Below are 18,987 nucleotides of genomic sequence, written 5' to 3'. Positions count from 1 at the left end.
GAGATCCTAAGCTTGTTCATCATTGCAGACCTTTTCTGTTACTAGCTGCCTCTGATTTCAAGTTCTGCTATGAGATCTGCAGCTCAGGTTTTGGGGGATGAGTCATCATGGATTCTTTAGCACTGCAGGGAGGTGAACTAGATCAGCCTTGCGGTCCTTTTCCCACTCTATAATTCTATGATTCCAATATTAAGCTGTGATTATTAGTCATTTTAAAAGATCCATAATGCCTCAGTGGTGCTTTTGATTTAGTTATCACTTTAAGGATATAGTTTAATTGCACAATGATTGCCACCCTCAAATCCTTTTAATGAAGGGCAGTGTAACAATGTTTTAAATAATAAAATGTGAAGCACATTCTACCCATGTATAACTGGCTACGTCAAAATCATCTTACCCAATCCCCACACACTGCAAGCCAAAACAACCAGTTTCAGATTAATAGGAACTAATGATTCATCCACCTTCACACAGAAGTAAAAAGAGCCAAGTGAGAAAAAGGAAAGCAAGACCACAGTTTTTACAGATATATATTAACACTTAGATTCAGACGGTGGTGCTGTAAGACAAGGAGAAGAACTGCGAGAAGTCTCAAAAGCTAGGCTTACAGCGCTGATTTGCCCTAGCCCAAAGCACACTGGGGAGCTATTGTAAAGCTGAATGTGCACAAGTTAAATGTGCACAGATTGCAGGCTTACTCTATACCAAAAGCCAGAAACCAACCAAATAGCCACTTGAACCACTGGATAACAATGCACAAAGGAGGATAGAGTGGATGGACAAAAACTCAATGTTTATCTTCATCTTGACAGAGGTTGGAGAAAAACCCATATTATAACTGTTGTTGGGGAAGGCAATGGAGGGATTATATCAAGCTAAGATGAAAAAGAACTTGTGACAAAACAATATCAATACATTTCCAGACCCATATGACATTTATTCTTTTTATTTGACCAAGCCTTTTAGATGAGCTTTATTTGAAGTATTTTTACCTGGCTCTTAAATATTAACAAAGAGCAGTAGGAAAGTTATTTGACATTGCTGAATTTTGTTATTCTAATGTTTTGGTTTTTTAAAAAACGTGTTAGCCAATTGGGAAGGCTATTCCCCCAAATTTAATATATAAAATAAATAAATGATATTCATACATTCTTAAAAGAGAGATGAAATTACTTGTGATTTTAAAAAGGGAAGATTTTAGCCAGCTAACTTACTACATGATTGGAAGTTATCTTAAGTAAAACTTACTTTTAAAATGTGCTTGACATGTTTTAAATGGATCGCAAACAGAAGAACAAATTATCCCGTATTACTAACTTGTTGATATTCTTTTGAGTGTCAACATGTATGTATGGAAGGACAATGTGGTATACAATATATACTTGCAGAGAGTCCTTCACCAAACGCTCTTAAGAAGATTTAGCACTCAGGCATGGGATAAGAGGAGAGAAAACTGGATAATGAACGAGAAGCAAAGGGCTTCCTTTTTTCTGAGTATGTGAGTGAGTAAGTGGCCATTGCAATTGTTTCACACAACCTTATATACAGCTACATTAAACACACTAGTGTTTAATACCCTAAACAACTTAGGCCCCAAATATTTGAAATATCACTTCTTTCTGTACTGACCCCACCAGGTATTAAGAGAAGGCAGAGAAGGCCTTCTTGGTAGCTCTGCTGTTCTTAGAGGTTCAGGGTGGGTGGTGGCTCAGAAGAGGGCATTATCTATGAAAGCTCCTAAATTGTGGAATTCCTTCCTCATAGGTGTGTCTGGCACCTTTACTACAGTTTTCAGCAAATGATGGAAGATATAAATCTTCATTCTGGCCTTTGACTCCCAGCATGTGCGTTTTTAAGAACTACGCCATTCCCGTGACTGCAATTATTTTTAGCTGTTTTTAAATACTGATTTTTAAATTGTGGTAACCTGCCCTGGAACCTGCTAGTGAAGGGCCGGTAATAAATTGAATACTACTACCAATAATCCCTGTTGGATCAAAGGTCCCATCAACTAAGTTCAAATTATGCACTACATTCCTTTGCAGAAACCAAATGAATGTTCTAGAAATATTTTGCATGTACCCACCATTTCAAGGAGGCCCCACTCTAGTATCTGCATGCAAACATAACCTGAGGGGAACAGTCAGTACAAAAAATTACTCAATGAAATAAGAAAAATAACAGCAGGCACTTTTTTTGCTTCAAAAACAGGCACGCAGAGCTTTTACTGGCCTAACCTTAACAAGATGAGAGTCTCATAGGCCATCTATTTCCATTAATTAGGCCTCTAGGCAGCAGTTCTCAGAGAGAGATGGGAAACTGAAGCACAAAATAATTATAACAAATTCCATTAACAAAATTGTTCAGTGTGAGGGCTTTTTCCAACTGCAGCTCTAGATGATATTAGTATACTCTAAGGAACAAATGTCTACAATACAAAGAAAGAATACCTGAACATTATGGAAAAACCTTCTACTTTGTTCTCCCTACTGCTATATAAAGGATAATTTTAATCACCATTTTTGTTCAAAGCTTCTAAAGGCATTTTTTTTTCTTTTACAATACAGACAGTTTCATGTGGTTATCCTTGATGTTGTGTCAGCAAGTCCTTTATAAACTGCTATTGTATTAAGATGTTTATCACTTGGTAATAAGAAGCAAAACAGCATTTTTAAGAGTACGAGGAGGCATTTAAAACAAGCTAGTTAATTCAGAAAGGTGTATTATTCTGCCATCACTGCATTTTTTTAGTATAGAAAAAGGGGGGAAAGGATCCAATTCATAGATCTGATTTAACTGGTACTTATTACAATGGGAGTCCGATTAAGGGCTCAATGGATGATAGCTGGATCGCCACAATAGACAAAACCATTACACTGTACCATTCAACAACCTTCAAAGAAAAATTTACTGGGCAGTGTAACTGATCAATAAGCTTCATTTTAGCCAGCCAGCTGAATAACCCTTATGGCTTTGCTTTACTATAACAACTCTCTATCAGATATACTCCCAACAAATAGCTTCTGAAGTTATCTGCATTTACTAGACTGGTGGAGCTCTGCTTGTCTGCTACTGTCAAGAACTAATTCTACTCTGGGGGACATTTCAAATCACCAGAATTTCTCAGTGTGTGTCAAATAAAATTTCAAAACAACTTAAGACATGACTCTATAATTTCCTACTTCAGCAACCTTCCACTGTGATTCCTGCACCTTTATACATTACAGGCAGGAAGTCCTTAAGATATATCAGGAAGGCACCAGACAAACCTCACTGGGGAAAGCATCCCACAATTCTACATTCCCCTTCTCGTGTTACCACCCTCTGGACCTCACGTGGAGGAGATACACAAAGAAGGGCCTCAGATGATGAATGCAGATTCCTGGTTGGTTTATATGGGGTGAGGGGGTCCTGAGCCACTGACTGCCAGTGCAAACCCCCTTTGGGCAAAGCAACTGGTGACATAAGCAGGACAGATGGATGTGGCTCGGCCAAAACAGCCTTGCAGGCTAAATGGTGAGGACTGGGAGGTCCAATTAGGCTTCAGGCTGGAGATTCCACACCCCTGCTCCAGAGGATACTTTTCAAGTTCAGATCATCAGATGTTTTGTTATAGGATTGGTTATGTACAGAGTAGACTTTTGGGGCCGAATTCAACTATTTAGGTATGCTAGAAGGAGCTGGTAAAATGAAGCCTCCCTCCCCCCCCCCCCCCATAGCAATCAGAGAACATGAAATGTTTGTGTTGGTGGGACAATTCAAAGTGTGTGGCACTAATTCATTCCCTTTGAAATCAGTGTGGCTTATGACATACTGTATTCTTCTTTGGCGATCATTCGTAGCCAAGTAAGATTGTCTTCCATGAATATGGTCTTAACAGTGTGTTACTCACAACTAACTAAAGTCCTACTGATTTCTGTGGGTCTTTCCTAAGCATGGCTAAGCCTAAACCCAACTCATTCTGTTTCAAGAATTTATTCAAAATCCCTCCTTGCATGAGATGAAATGTAATTGCCCACAGATAATTAGCCTATTGTCAACATGAACTTCTGCCTTCCCTTCCCACCATACAATGCAGACTGTCAGCCCAACAGTTCCAAACCCATCAAGCCAAGACAGGTATTTGAGAAGGCTGTGGAAACAGAAGCATTATTGCTGCTTGCTGTAATGAGCCAGTGGAGAGAACACCTTTGCCCTTTAAAGCCAGGAGAGAATATGTGCTTGGTTCTTGCAGTACTACTATGCCCCTTTCAATTTACCACATCTTAAAATTAGAGCTACCCAAACAAAAAGACTGCAACAGTGACAAAAAGATGTGAACCTTTTTATCCATGCAACACAGTGGTTAAAGTATTAAAACTGTCTCAAGGTTTACATTACAATTAGTTTTTGCTACCAAATATGTGCTTTGGAAAGCAGAAGCTTCTTACTTCTGAAAAGTTAAGAGACAGAAGCCCTAGTCTTAACTTTTCTTACAAGGAAGTGGGATTGAGTCATATGGCCTTGCATTCCCAACCTGCACAATTCAGGGTTGAAGGTTAGAAAAAGATATACACATGTCACTGTTCCTAATTGTGCATTTAGTAGTATACTAAATGCCCTCTCTCACTTTCAGCCTAACCTATGGAGGTTGAAAGGTCCATTAAAAAAAACAAAAACCCCACACAAATATCTGTTAGGTGCATTTCTAACCCACTCTTCATCCTAGGGTACCAGAGTAAAATATAATAATTCAGCAAAAAAAAATAGAACAATTAAAAATTCAATAAACAACCAACAAATTAACATATACCATAAAACATTAATGCATTAAACATGGTGATAATGAAAAGTTCAGTTAAGAACTAACATTCCTCTTTAACCAGGTCTTTGGCTAATTAACATATGATGCCCTTTTAAATGTGTTATGGAATGAGAAATAATTGGGTTGTCTTTGTCCTTATTCTTATTATGCATTTTTTTGGTTTTTATATTGTAATTTTATGTTATGAACCACCCTGAGATCTAGAGGTATAGGGCAGTATACCAATTTATTGAATAATAATAAGAGGCAATTCACACATTGCCTCTATGATAGGTAAAATGTGGGCTAGATTGTTAATGTTAATTTGGCTGACTGACCAAACCCAGAGTACTCACTAATGGTTCCTCATTATCCTGAAAAAAGTGACAAGTGGGATGCCACAGGGTTCTGTTCTGGGTCCAATGCTGTTCAACATCTTTATAAATGACTTGCATGAAGGAATTGAGGGGATGCTCATTAAATTTGCAGATGACACCAAACTGGGAGGGGTAGCTAATGCTACAGAAGACAGAATCAGAATCCAAAATGACCTTAACAAATTGGAGAACTGGACACAAGCTAACAAAATGAATTTCAATAAGGACAAATGTATGGTTCTGCACTTAGGCAGGAAGAAGCAGATGCACAAATATAGGATTGGGGGGGGCACTAGCAGTACATGTGAAAAGGATCTAGGGGTCTTGGTGGACCACAAGCTTAACATGAGTCAACAGTGTGATGCAGCAGCAAAATAAAAAGCTAATGCTATTCTAGGTTGCATCAACAGAAGCTTAGTGTCCAGATCAAGGAAAGTAATAGTAGCACACTATTCTGCCTTAGTCAGACCACACTTGGAATACTGTGTCCAATTCTGGGCACCACAATTTAAGAAGGATGTTGACAAGCTGGAACGTGTGCAGAGGAGGGCAACCAAGATGATCAGGGGTCTCGAAACAAAGCCTTTTGAGAAGCGCTTGAAGGAGCTGGGTGTATTTAGCCTGGAAAAGAGAGTGAGAGGAGATATGATAGCCATCTTCAAATATCTTAAGGGCTGCCACATGGAGGAGGGAGCATGCTTGTTTTCTCCTGCTCTGGAGGGTAGGACTCAAACCAATGGCTTCAAATTGCAAGAAAGGAGATTCTGACTAAACATTTGTAAAAACTTTCTGACCGTAAGAGCTGTTCAGCAGTGGAATAGACTGTCATGAGAGATAGTGGACTCCACTTCCTTGGAGGCTTTTAAGCAGAGATTGGATGGCCATCTGTCATGGATGCTTCAGCTGAGATTCCGGAATAGCAGGGGTTGAACTAAATGATGCTTGGTGTCCCTTCCAACTCCAAGATTCCATGGTTGTATGATTCTATGTATTGTTTCAGAACCACAAAGCTAGGAAAAGAAAGCGTTTCTCAGGGTAGAACCACTGAGAACTGTGTTACACTGAGAAGTTACAACTGTAACTTCTCCATACAAAGCAAATTTCTCAGCTCTGCCCTTTACAAGCTAGAAGAAATCAAAGAGATGGCTATACCTACAACTTAGGGCTAAAGTGTAAAAAATAGTGGCAATGTGGGCAAACATAGCTGGGTGGCCATTAGCAACTTTATTATTTACTTCCTGAGATATATGCATAATGGCAAGGTGGAGAACTATGGAAACATGCAATGCACAGCATTTTCTGTACAGTAAAGGGGCAGATAATTATGATTATGGATGGAAAAGGTGTGTGTGAAAGGACTGAATAGCCCATTCTGGATCATATTAAATGAAAATGCCTCACCTGAAAATAATTACCTATGCTGTTTAATTGCATCATTTGTAAACACCAAGAGAAAATCAAGGGCTTATTCAGTTACAAAGAACTTTGTTAAGTACAGGGTCGATGTTTGTAGTTAGGACAAGTTAAACTTCACTGTCAGTTTTAATGCCTTTGATTGTCATGGTGAAAGTAAGCTTAAAATCACCAGAAAGAAAAAAGCAATGTGTGAAAAGTCCCTCAGAGATGTATTCAGATTAAATCAAAATGTAAAAACTACAGCAAAAAGAGAGCCCATGAGTGCATAACTGAGGAGGGTCAGATTATTTATTGATTGGGGCTTAGGTTCATTCCCTTTCATTTGCTTTAATACTACATTACAGCATTTTCTACTGTTTGATTCTTTTCACCTGCTGACTACAGTCTCTTTGCAAATCTATACTCTTCAACGGATTTCTTTAAAAAAACAAACAGGTAAGGCAATCTGTCAAATCTTCACGAAGTATAGAAATATGCCTCTTAGTCCAAAATCAAATCAGAGGAAAGCGAAACTATGATTTACAAACCCCTTAAATTGATGCAGTCACGACCCTTTCAATGGCTGACACTTTATTTCAGCGGAAGCCAGGACCGCTTTGGACATTACTTGTCCCTACATATATCCCCATTGCCGCAGGGCCAACTGCTATCAGGGATTTCAAGTTGTGCTGCTGTTACTCATTAGCAACAAAGGTTTGCCTCTTCAGAACATTAAACACTGTATCCATTCCAGCAAGTCACTTGCCCAGGGTTATCAGCAAGGCAAGCAGCATGCCAGGACTATCATTCTCTGATAAATAGGTCAGCATGGACGGATGAACTGCTAACGTTTTTGATCATTTTGTTTTGTTTTTGTCAGTCATTGCTTAAAAAGTAACTCTGAATTTTCTGCTACAAGTGCAGAAAGTCAACTAACTCCATTTCCCATGCTTATGGAAAATACCAGAACTATCTTCTGATTAGAGATGGGAAGGCTTGGGGGGAAACCAGAAAAATTGGGGGGGGGGGGAATTCTGGCGTTTTTCCAGGTCTTCCCATCTCTACTTCTGATACAGAACTACCTGGTTGCTCTTCAGAAAAATTAAGGCTACATAGCATAATCTGGCTGTTTTTTCAAGTAAGGGAATCCCTTACAATTAGAGAAATACGAACTGTTTCGAGATAGCAAATGTAGAGGAAACACGGAAGACCATTGTAATTTTGAGGAGTTAGATGACATGTCTCTTTCCCTTTTACATCCCTGGTTTAAGGTTTAAGATACAGTGGTACCTCGGGTTAAATACTTAATTAGTTCCGGAGGTCCGTTCTTAACCTAAAACTGTTCTTAACCTGAAGCACCACTTTAGCTAATGGGGCCTCCTGCTGCTGCCGCGCCACCGGAGCACGATTTCTGTTCTCATCCTGAAGCAAAGTTCTTAACCCAAGGTACTGAGTTAGCGAAGTCTGTAACCTGAAGCGTAGGTAACCCGAGGTACCACTGTAGTATAATTTGTTTTTCACACACCTGTGTCAGGAGTTTCCTGGGTCCCCTGTGTTCTAAGTGCTGATTGGCTAATGGGGAGGATACCCAGGTGTAGTGAATTGAGTTGGAGACACTCAGCTGCTCCGCATTCCTCTTGAGTCACATCCCTTGTCCTGGGCTGATCATGAATGATGCCTGCTAACCAGGTGCAACCAATCAGATTAAAGTGGGCTATAAAAGCTGTAGGCCGAAGGGGCTCAGAGAGCTTCTTCACAGATGGAGGTACCAGATGCTGTGAGACTGTTGGCTGGGGTCTCTCTCACTGCTCTAGCTGGAGCTCCGGGCAGCTGAAGGGGAGATTGTGTGTGACTTCTGTCTGGTATGCTATAACTTGTGTTTTGTATGCCCGCTGCTATCTGTTAACCTTATGCAAATAAAGCATTACTTATTCTTCATCCAATGGTGTGCTTATTGCTCTAGATCTGGAAAGAATCCTGCCCTTGGCAGAAGAGCAAAGAGGCCTTGAAAACAAAAAATATGGCACATCACATTGGCCTGCGGATCAGAAGGTCCTCACTCCAAGATAAGGAAAAGGGACACAGTTATGTTATTCAGCCACCTGTACAGGACAATGAGGAACACAATTTATGAAGACTGCTACTTTAAAGCTTAACAAGATTAATTGCATAATAAAGAGGAATTTACACAGAAAGGTGAACTTAAACTGAATTGGTACTATTTGCTATGCTGCAGGAGAAAATTCACCTAGGAACCAAACTCCCACATAGAAACGCATACTAACTCGATACACAATAAGACTGCTATCCATTTCCTTTTTAAACAGCCTCCAGCACAAGTTCCATAGAAGTAAGAGGCCTAATGAAATTTATTCGTTTGAGTCAAGTAGGGTAAGTGTATTGATAAAAGAAAAAAGAAAATGGATAATTCAAATTAAGTATACATGCAGAAGAGAGCTATTTCTGTAAACAAGACTGCTGTAATTTTTTCCCATTCTGGTTCTTTTTGTATTATCTATGGCAACAAAAGTGAGCTAATAACTTGAAGGCCAGGCTGAGATCTAAGCTTAACCATAGAGCACTTACACATTTCACCAAAAGACACAATAGCTCAATAAGCAAAGCAGCTCTTAATGCCCAGAATTTCTTCTCCACCCTAGGGAGTACAGAAATGTTGACTTGGTTTACCAGCTGATTGTTTAAAGCTAACTCCTCTATTCTGCAATGCCCATCAGAACATGCAGAGGGCTTAGAAATAGGTATGGTCTTCTTTAATTTGAGAAGGCAAGGAACTTGGGGAGTTCCTGATGCTCATTAAAGACACATCAATTAAGAATAAGTAGCTCTAAGCAGGAAACTAGAAGAACTTGATCAGGTGCTCTATTACTCCTGCTACAATCCTTTTATCAGCTTCATTAGAGATTGGCCAACTAAGTTATACTCACTTGACCTACTAAAATCAATGGATAAGTGACCCATGACTAACTTTGATTTTAATAAGTATATTCACAGTATGATTTAGTCAGACATTACCTGAAGCTTTTGGGGTCCTGCTAAAGTAACGTGTTTGCAAAATTACCTTTCTTTTGTATTGTTCAAATATACATTAAAAGCAAATGGTCCCACCTGTCATCATCAGGGCTCCAAAAATGATTTACTATTGATGCTGCCAGAGACTGTCACTTTACAGATAGGTCTCCGCACATTGGCAGGGCATATAGCTCCATTCAAAACAATTTTCAGTCACCACTGCCAGACAGTAAAACTACTAATAAATATATAACATCTCCTCACAGTGTCTCTAGTTCACACTAAATACTTTAAAGAACTTAAGTGAGTCTTTATGCTAGATTAGGGTAGCCAATGTGGTGCCTTCCAGATGTTGCTGGAGTCTAACTCCCATCATCCCTGACCATTTTTTATGCTAGCTATGGCTGACAGTAACTGGGATTCCAACATCTGGAGGGACCATGTTGTCTATCCCTGCACTAAATTGGTTTTCTCATTATTCATTCCTCAAGATTCTCTAGTTTGTATGCATGCATTAACTAGGGACAGCAGAAAACTGGTTCTGATTACTCTAGCTCTACATAGAAAGGTGTTCACAGAACCAACATTTAATGTCATGCCCTCTGCTTTTTGGATAGCCACTATACGAAATTACCCTTGGAACAGCATCGTTGTGCCTTTTGTAAAACTGGCACACAAGATGTTATCCATTATATTATATTATTGTGTCCACTTTACAAAGGTCCCCATGAAAAATACTTGCCAGAGTTTAGTTGCAGGAAGAACTTTGCATGTTTTTTATGTTTTGATAGTTTTCATTATATTACGTTTTGTGCTTCTTAATTTACACTGACAGCCAGGAAATTAAGACCTAAATTTGAGACTCAACTCCGGTTTGTTTATTTTGCTTCCTATTTTGCTGAGGTTTATAGCTAAACAAATATAATTAGTACTTACTCACCACTAGACGCTTGACACTGATACCACTGACAGAACTATTCCCTCCAATTTTTCATGGGATTGAATGACAGCATGTTTCATAACATTAAAAAAATGAAATTTAGATTTCCATTCACTTAGGGATTTTGAAGAAGAGCAGTTGCTGTGCATCATTATGTTGGTCTCTGCAGCCAGACACATATAGCAAGTGCTAATTTCATCATACTACTTTCTATCCAAATCTTCAATGTCAGTTTCACAGACCCATTCAAACGTCTAGATTAGCCAGAGACTCCATAAACTCCAAGTGCTATACAAAAATATGTTGCTGCAAACTTTGGAAAGCTCCAGCACTTACTTGGGATTCCATTTTATCCAGCCAGCCCACAGAGTAAAAGTGAACATACAGATATGCTGTTAAATTTAATTGTAGTACAGCCTAACAATTTTTTCCTCGGTTGGGGGCTGCTCTTGTAAATGTAACTTACCACCTATGCTACAAGTATTTACTAAGAATGGAAATGTTTGCCTTCCTTCTTCCGCCCCTTCTCCCTTGCCCACACATACATAAAGATCAGCTTCTCTTCTTTAAAATTATTCAGCAGTACATCAAAATTTTAATTCAGTTATTCCTACTCCCCTGGCGTTGTGCTACACAGCAAAGTGTGCTCTGCTTTTAAGCTGCCTAGCTAAATCTTGTTGCATATGCATTATAGAAATTAGACTTTGAACAGAATTTTAAAACAGCATATTAGAATTCAGATAGACTTGTTCTGCAATTATAGAACTATTCAGGTTTCCACTTGTAATAAAACACTAATAATCTTACAAAAAGTGGGAAGCTGATGTAGCATGTTTTCTTAGCTCTAAAAGTTTAAGGATTTTTAATCATTTAATCCAGTGTTCCTTCTTATTGATTATAATGAGAAGGGTGCAATCCGATATCTTAGGGGTAGTGTGCCTCATCTAAGGGAGGGAGGGAGAAAGAGAGAAATCTGACTTTTCCTTATTTGAATGTGGTCGCAACATTTTTCTCCTGTATCCAAAGAATAAGAAATGTAATATTTATCCAGGATGTTCAGGAAGAAAACCCTATAATGAAAAGAAGTCCGTGTAAACACAGAGCAGCACCAAGTCTGGAAAACAAGTCCAAAAGTATGGAAAGATCAGAAATCAGTTTGAATGAAAAAGAGAGATGCTAGCTTAAATACAGAGAGCAACCAAATGCCAAACAGTTATGGAACCCCTAGCAGACTGAGCTTGAAGAAAAGGGAAAGGGAGGCAAACACTGGCTACTGAGAAGATGGAAAACATGGACTTTTCAATCAGCATCATAGTTGAGAAGCACTGGGTGTGTATAAATTCAGTAAGAAAGATTAAGTGATATTAGGAAATTAAATAACTAATTTATCCAAACTGCACTCCCACAACCACAAGGGAAACATCTGTGAAAAGCATATCTCATTCTCTGACAATATAGCACTCTCTTCAACATTGGATTTAAACAAAGGGGTTGTTGTTTTTAACCATTGCACATATTGTTTAATTAATGTATGCAAATATTTTCGTTAAATGTACATTCTTTATTGAAGAATATGCTGCAACACTTGCACTAATACAAGATTCACTAGAAACCAGCTCTCTGTAACATCCGAACATCCGAACAGGTTTTCACAACACTGGAATAGTCCAGGATGCGCCGCATTTTGCAGAAACATCAAATCCTTATCTTACCTACTTACAAATAGATACTTGGTTGAAGTTGTCAAAGAGCTCAAAACAGAGGCTGAAATAATCCATATGTTATTTAGTACCTGCTTAGATATATATTTAAGTCATCATCACAGCATCCCATTGTGTCTGTGTATTTGGAATCATGTGGTACATTCTATCCCCAGTTATGAACACTCTCATTTCTCCATCATAAATATTGGTTTAATTATGTTTATAATGTATTTTTGGTACATAAAAATGGAAAAACTAGTACAGTAAATCAGTTCCTCAAATATAGAACCCCCCAAACAGAAGGAAGAAAGAACACTATTTCAACCTAACTTTGTGTTAATTCAGGCTTCCTCAACCTCGGCCCTCCAGATGTTTTTGGCCTACAACTCCCATGATCCCTAGCTAGCAGGACCAGTGGTCAGGGATGATGGGAATTGTAGTCTCAAAACATCTGGAGGGCTGAGGTTGAGGAAGCCCGTGTTAATTCATACACTGAATGAGTAGGAAAGTGTCAAGGTTTATTGTGGCTCAGTGTGTTTGGGAAGTTGTGGAGGAAACCAATATGAATAATGATCATTGTTTGGGATTCAGGATTGGCATAGACATGGTTTCTATGTGGATTTTTAAGAAGGCTGGTTCAGAACCATTTAGGCATAAATAACCGGACAATGTTGGGTCTTGAGTTGAGTTTCAAGGTCCTGAGCAGATTTCTGAAAACATTGGTACAAGGTATACTAGAAGCATCTTTTCAGGCTACTCCTGAATAGGAGAAGTAACTGGAATACAATTCCATGGTGGACAGATTAATGCAGTAAGGAGCACAAAGCAGCCTTCTAAAAGGTCAGGCATATGTTGGAGGGGAAGTTTTAATGGAATACCAATGACAAACAGCTATAGTTAAAAGTGTTCTCATGAAGGCTAAACAATATAGCTGGAGGCAAGTTTGTGGAAACCTCTTTATAGATACACCAACTGTGTTGCTTTACAGGCAGATAAGGAAACTGAATGTTATCCAGTATTTTAGCTTTGATTACTGAGGATAAGAAACTGCATATAGAGAATGTAGAGAAAACTGAGGTGCTGGTGGCTGTTAGAATGCACGAATATCTGCATACACACTCAGTAGGAATGTGTTCATAGCAAGATGGATAAAGTGGCCAAGAGGAAATTAAATTGAAGATTTAAGTAAGTTAGGAGAAATTGAGAGGGTTGTGGGATTCTAATTATATCTGTGCAAAACTGTGGGTATGGTGTTTTCTAGGGAATACATTCTAGGGAAATTACCTGAGGGGATTACATTGAATCTTTTTTGGAAAACAGATACATATAGTCTCAAGTTACAAATTTCTAAGTCTCATACACACACACACTTGGAAACAGCATATTTTGTATACAATAAATAGATGTAAAGTGTTACCGAATCCAATGAAGAGCTTTTCAGGTAGTACATGATGGTGGATAGGAAAACACTACTGATGTTCTAGTGTGCATTTATTATATCTATGTTATGTACCGAGTTGAATAGGATCCAAACTGCAGCAGTCTGATTGGTCCTAGAACAATAGGATCCAAAAGGCAGCAGTCTGATTGGTCCTAGAACAATAGGATTCAGAATGCAGCAGTCTGATTGGTCCTAGAACAATGCAGCAGTATAATTGGTTGGCAGGAACTACCCAATCATGCTCCAGATAGAAGTGAATCCACAACCTGATTGGCTTACAGTAGAATTCCGGAATTAGCCAATCATGTGCAGCCCACTGTGTAAATAATGTATATAAAGCAGATACTTTGAGGGGACATCCATTCATTCCTCCTCACCACTATGAGCTGAATAAAGAGCATGAAATCACTTTGCGACTCTGAGTATATTTCAATCTATTAAGGAGTACTGCTGTCAGGCACATGTATCTGCCTCAGGGTCCTTATTGTGGAAACTTAATGCTATTCATACAAAGACTGTGGTATAGGTATGATATAATGTGGTGCTAAATCAGATTTCTCATCAAATGCCTGGTTGTTTGTTTTATGGGTGGGAATGGGTGATTTTGATTTGAGTTGAGAGTTGAGAAGTAAAAAGTTATTGTAGACCAGTAGGGTCCAAGAATAACCATAAAGAATATTTTTTCCTGGTGAGATGAATGGTGTTTAACATATACAGATGGGTCCTGGAAGCCATGGCATGCACAGGTGAGTATAGCTTTTCTATGTCCCAATGTTTAGGATTCAACTATCAAATCGAGTTTCAATAGCAATGGTGAGGGTGATGGTTATAAAATATAATTTGTTACGTTTTTTGGGGGGGAAGATTCTGAAACACAATATTACCTTTCAAAGAAAAAGTTGGCTTTTAGTAATCTAAGGATGTGAGACCCAGTGGGGCACTGGGCTTGTCCCACCTTGTCTTGGTTGTTGGCGATTGAGACTAGGAGTATGGGATGCAAGTGCAATCTGGGAAAGGAAATATGGTTGCCGAATTCAGAATTACAGTTAATGGGTCTTTGAGTCTGTTAAACTTCTGTTAAAGTCTAACTCACGTAGCATTTGCTAGTAATGAGATAGCAGATCAGATAGCCAAGGACTCTTTGGGGTATAAAGACTTGACACTTTGTTGCCTTTGTCCTCTCTGAAAGTAAAATGTTGGGTCAAGCGGATGAATGATGATCAAAAATTATGGAAAGCAGATCTCACAAGTGAGAGGTAATTTTCTTTGGGGAGTTTTCTGGATATTTAACCAGCAGCTAAAAATGAAACAAGTGGGCCTGTTTAGGATTTTGGCATGGCACTGTACATTTTTGGAGTAATTTATTCAATGTCAGATAGATTGACACTTTTCTTGTGACATCTGTGAGTTGGAAGGAACAGTTGACCATGTGGTATGGGATTGCTTGAGATACAGGGGATGAGAAGAAGCCTCTCCCCTGGAAGCTGAATGGCTTGGGCATTATACATTAACCTTTAAAACTTTTGCAGGGGAGGGGGCAATATTTGAGGTCCAACGCTGTCAATTTTGTGGACATTCTTAGGTGGTACAGTACTACACTTTTTGTACAACTTTAACTGAGTATTATTATATTATAGCAAGAGTCTGGCAATAACAGACACTCTCTTTGCTATTAAAATCTGAGGAGGAGGGGGAGATTTCAAGTTGTTTGTTCGCTTCTACTGTCTTAAGTTTTGCACCCACCTTGTGTTTGTATCCCTGGCAATGAAGATGACATATCATTTGGAACCTGGAAGGATTTTTTTAAAAAAAATCAACCAGCTAATTAGCACTGGACACATCACATTTTCACCTTTCCCAGGGCCAAGGAGGACTCAGTTGCACTTGGTTGCCTAATAATTCATCACAACTTGGCAGATGCGCTGGTGGTGGATGAAGAGCCAGGGAGCTGATTAAAAGGCAGGAAATATCACTTGTGGCATATAGAAGTTAGGACAGCTAGCTGACCTGTTGTTGCTTTGATAGTGGGGAAAATGTCAGACAGGTAGCATTGCTGGGTGGCTGTCATATGTTCACAGAATGTTAGCAGGCTTGTCAACAGGAGCAGCTCAGCTCTGTGCCAGCCCCTGGAGGCCATTTTTGGTGGGACAGCCAGGCCACAGGGGCAAGAGCTCCATCAATGGCCTAAATTGTTTGGGCAAATATTGTGTAATTAATACCTTGCCTATTTAATTCAATTAATAAAAACTGTTTCCCATTACAATCCAATTAATTTATGTGTGTCTTTCAATAGTACTCACAAATCACTAGTAATTATACACCCAACATGGGTTTACCCAAGGCTTTTTATTTGGACTTGAGGTGATATCCTCAAGCACAAAACAAACATACATTGTAGAATGTACAAAAGGGAAAACCGGCTCCAAATGCAGCTGGTCTTTCAAAGGACAGCAAGAATTAGCCCTATAATTTACCACTTTAGAGAACTTTAAGCCATATCTGTAAACCATGTGCTGCAGCCTTCAAACCAGATGCAATGTGTAAAAATCTTGTAGTAATTATGAATGATCAAGTACAATAAATATTCCTTTGTTGCAATACTGCTGCTACCCCACTTAAGTTAGAGCGGGTCAATAAATTACCTAAATAACAGGGTAATAACATACTGACAAGTATCGGCCATACAAAATTTCTATCTTCCGCAAACAGCTTTGCTAATATTTCCATGTTAAGTATATATGGGGAGAAACTTGTTTTCAGTGTATTCTATGGGCACAACATACTTACTACAGGAGTCCCATCCAGCAAACAATTACACTAATATTCTATTCCCAATGTGAACCAATGCCTTGGTTAGCATTGCAATCCTGAAGGCCATTTAATCGCAACTGCAAATTTTTCAAGCAAGCGCTCTCATTGTGATCAATACCAAACAAATGCAAGACTATCCTTCTGTTTACAACTCTATAATCAAATAACAGGAAACAAGCTGCCATTGCTGCCTACTTCACAACCTTATGTGAACAAGTGAATACAGTATAGGATTACAGTATCCCTTTAGAATTGCAATCCTAGACACGTAATTGCTATCAAAAGTCTTGTTCGTTTCAGCAGAACTAAAACTACCATATTTAAAGTCTAAAGTCGCCTCCAGATGACTCATTTATTTATTATTTTATTTCATAAAATTTAGATGCTGCTAGATTGTTTAAAAAAAATCAAAAGAGCTTACAAAAGGAATAAAATTATCAATAAAAAGAGTTAAAAACATTCAAAAGAAAATAAAGAAAATAAGCTAAAAACAAATTAAAACACTTGTCAACAATCTACATTTATGAGTAGGCCTATATAATCAATGATGTTTTAGCAGGTGCCGAAAAGAGTATAGTGAAGGCAGCTGCCTGAGGTCAATAGGAAGTGAGTTCCAAAGTGTGAGAGCGGACACACTAAAAGGCCGATTTCTTATAAATGCAGAACAAGTATTATGTGACACCTTTCCGGATCCAGTTTATCATGCATTTATTAATTTGTCAAACCTTGCGTTAAATCAGCTCTTTGTTGAGCCTCCATTCTGAGGGTCTGCAGGAAGGTGAGAGGGCACTGCTTCATGAATCACTGTTATCCCGTGCTATCTCCCCACCCACCCCCATCACCTTTCTTTGCTATAAAAAGATCGATTTGGAGAGGGAGGCGAGGAGCAGGAAAGAGAGAGCAGCTCCCTTTCATTCCAGCTCAATCGTGCAAGCTGCTTTTGTGGACACGTGACCGAATCCCACCCAAATAAATAAAACCATGCAAGAAGCACCCCAAGTGACCAAACCGGGTTATCGCGATCCCCATCCACCCCCCCCCCGTTAGCACCGTTCTCCAAAACCTGCCCTTCCTTTGATTTCCTGTTTGCGGAAGTCACGCTCTAGATAGGCGCGCGCACAAGACGCATTTGCACAGCCCCTAAATAAATGCAGTAGGACGACGACAGCCTGGGCAAATTCATTAAAATTCCTGGACTTGGGCACGCGCGGGGGGGGGGGGGGAGAGAGTGAGCATGTCCACACACTACTCATCTGCATTTTCAGACCAGCGCCAAAGAAATGGGAAGTGGGTGCGGGGTGGGGAACTGAAGCACCACATGAGGAGGGATATCGCCGCCCTTCTTTGCACTTTTGCTCCGTGACCCCGCCGCCAAGGGCAGCCCGAAAGCCACGCGCCCGAGCTCTCCACAAGCCCCGCGGCGGCGGCGGCGAGAGGAAGCGCGCACTGCTTAAGTCCCAGTTACTATTACTATACCCGGCAGCAAGAGTGGAGGGGGAAAGGGAGAGGAGGGCGGCGCGCTACACACCCAGGAGGAGACCGTCCATGTCAAAGATGAGGTGAGTGACGGGCTGAGGCGACGTCGGAGGAGGAGGAGGAGGGCAAGCGGGCGAGGCCATAGCGCTGCAACAGCGACCCCCGCCAACAGCAGAGAGAGAAAGCGCGATAAAAGAGAGCGCCAGGGAAAGGGGGCGGAGCGCTGCGGCGAGGAGATGGGCGGCCGGAGAGGCTCTGAAGTGCGCGTGCGCCTCTGGCGGTTCCACTCGCGTCCCGCAGATTGTTGGGGAGGGAGCGGGGGGGACAAGGGAACGCCGAGCGGTGGTTTGCTGGCTTGCTGCGCATGCGTGCCTGCGCTGCCCGGCGGCTCGGCTTTTTCCGAGACGAGGAGCTTAAGCGTCGCGGTGGCAATTTCAAGATGGGGAGGAACTGGAAGGGCGTCCGGTTTCGCTGCGCGCGTGCGCACAGGATGGGGACCATTAGCATTTCGGCGGCCGCTGCTGCAAACGCGCCTTCGGGAGGCGAGGCTGCGGGGGAGGGGGATAGATAAATAAATGAATAAATGCTGCACTGGAGGAGGGGGAAAGGGGGGGCTTCGCCATCGACACACAATGCACAAATGCACAATGCACGCCTCAAATGGAGTTGCGTCGTATAAACCAGAAGCACCCCAAAGAGTCATAACAGGTCGACGCTAGGGCATGGATACAGGGAAGTAGTAAGCGGCGTTTTAGGTCCCACAGGTTTTAATCCCAAGTAAATGAATTTGGGAACGCAGCGCTAAGGTACAATAGCGCTTAACTTCGGGGTGTTTTCAGGTCAGCGTGAAGGCAGCGTGTTCCAAAAGTAGTATTATGCAAAAGGTGAGAGCCGCGGCTGCTTAAGTGTGGGCAGGTGGAGCTCTAACCAGGAGTGCTAAGGTGGTTTGAACTATGTGCTTTCTTATACATGTCAGTTTAGCAGTAAACCCAGGTCAGCAAGCTTAAGATTTCAATTTTGCATATCAGAAA

General features: G+C 40.4%; 1 protein-coding gene across 1 annotated transcript in view; it reads right to left on the bottom strand.

Annotated features, from left to right (window-relative positions):
* PUDP (pseudouridine 5'-phosphatase) overlaps window positions 1-18,175 on the bottom strand; it is a 61,670-nt gene extending 43,495 nt beyond the window's left edge. The window contains exon 1 of the mRNA XM_079973077.1: window positions 18,009-18,175. Within this exon, the coding sequence (XP_079829203.1) occupies window positions 18,009-18,099 (91 nt within the window). The 5' untranslated portion in view covers window positions 18,100-18,175. The remainder of the gene's footprint in view (window positions 1-18,008) is intronic.
* Window positions 18,176-18,987: the final 812 nt, after the last annotated feature.

Source organism: Podarcis cretensis (genome assembly GCF_951804945.1).
Source record: "Podarcis cretensis genome assembly, chromosome: 4".
In the NCBI taxonomy this organism is placed as follows: Eukaryota; Metazoa; Chordata; class Lepidosauria; order Squamata; family Lacertidae; genus Podarcis; species Podarcis cretensis.
Note: the sequence above shows the minus strand (reverse complement) of the source record. Positions and strands in the feature narration are given on the sequence as shown.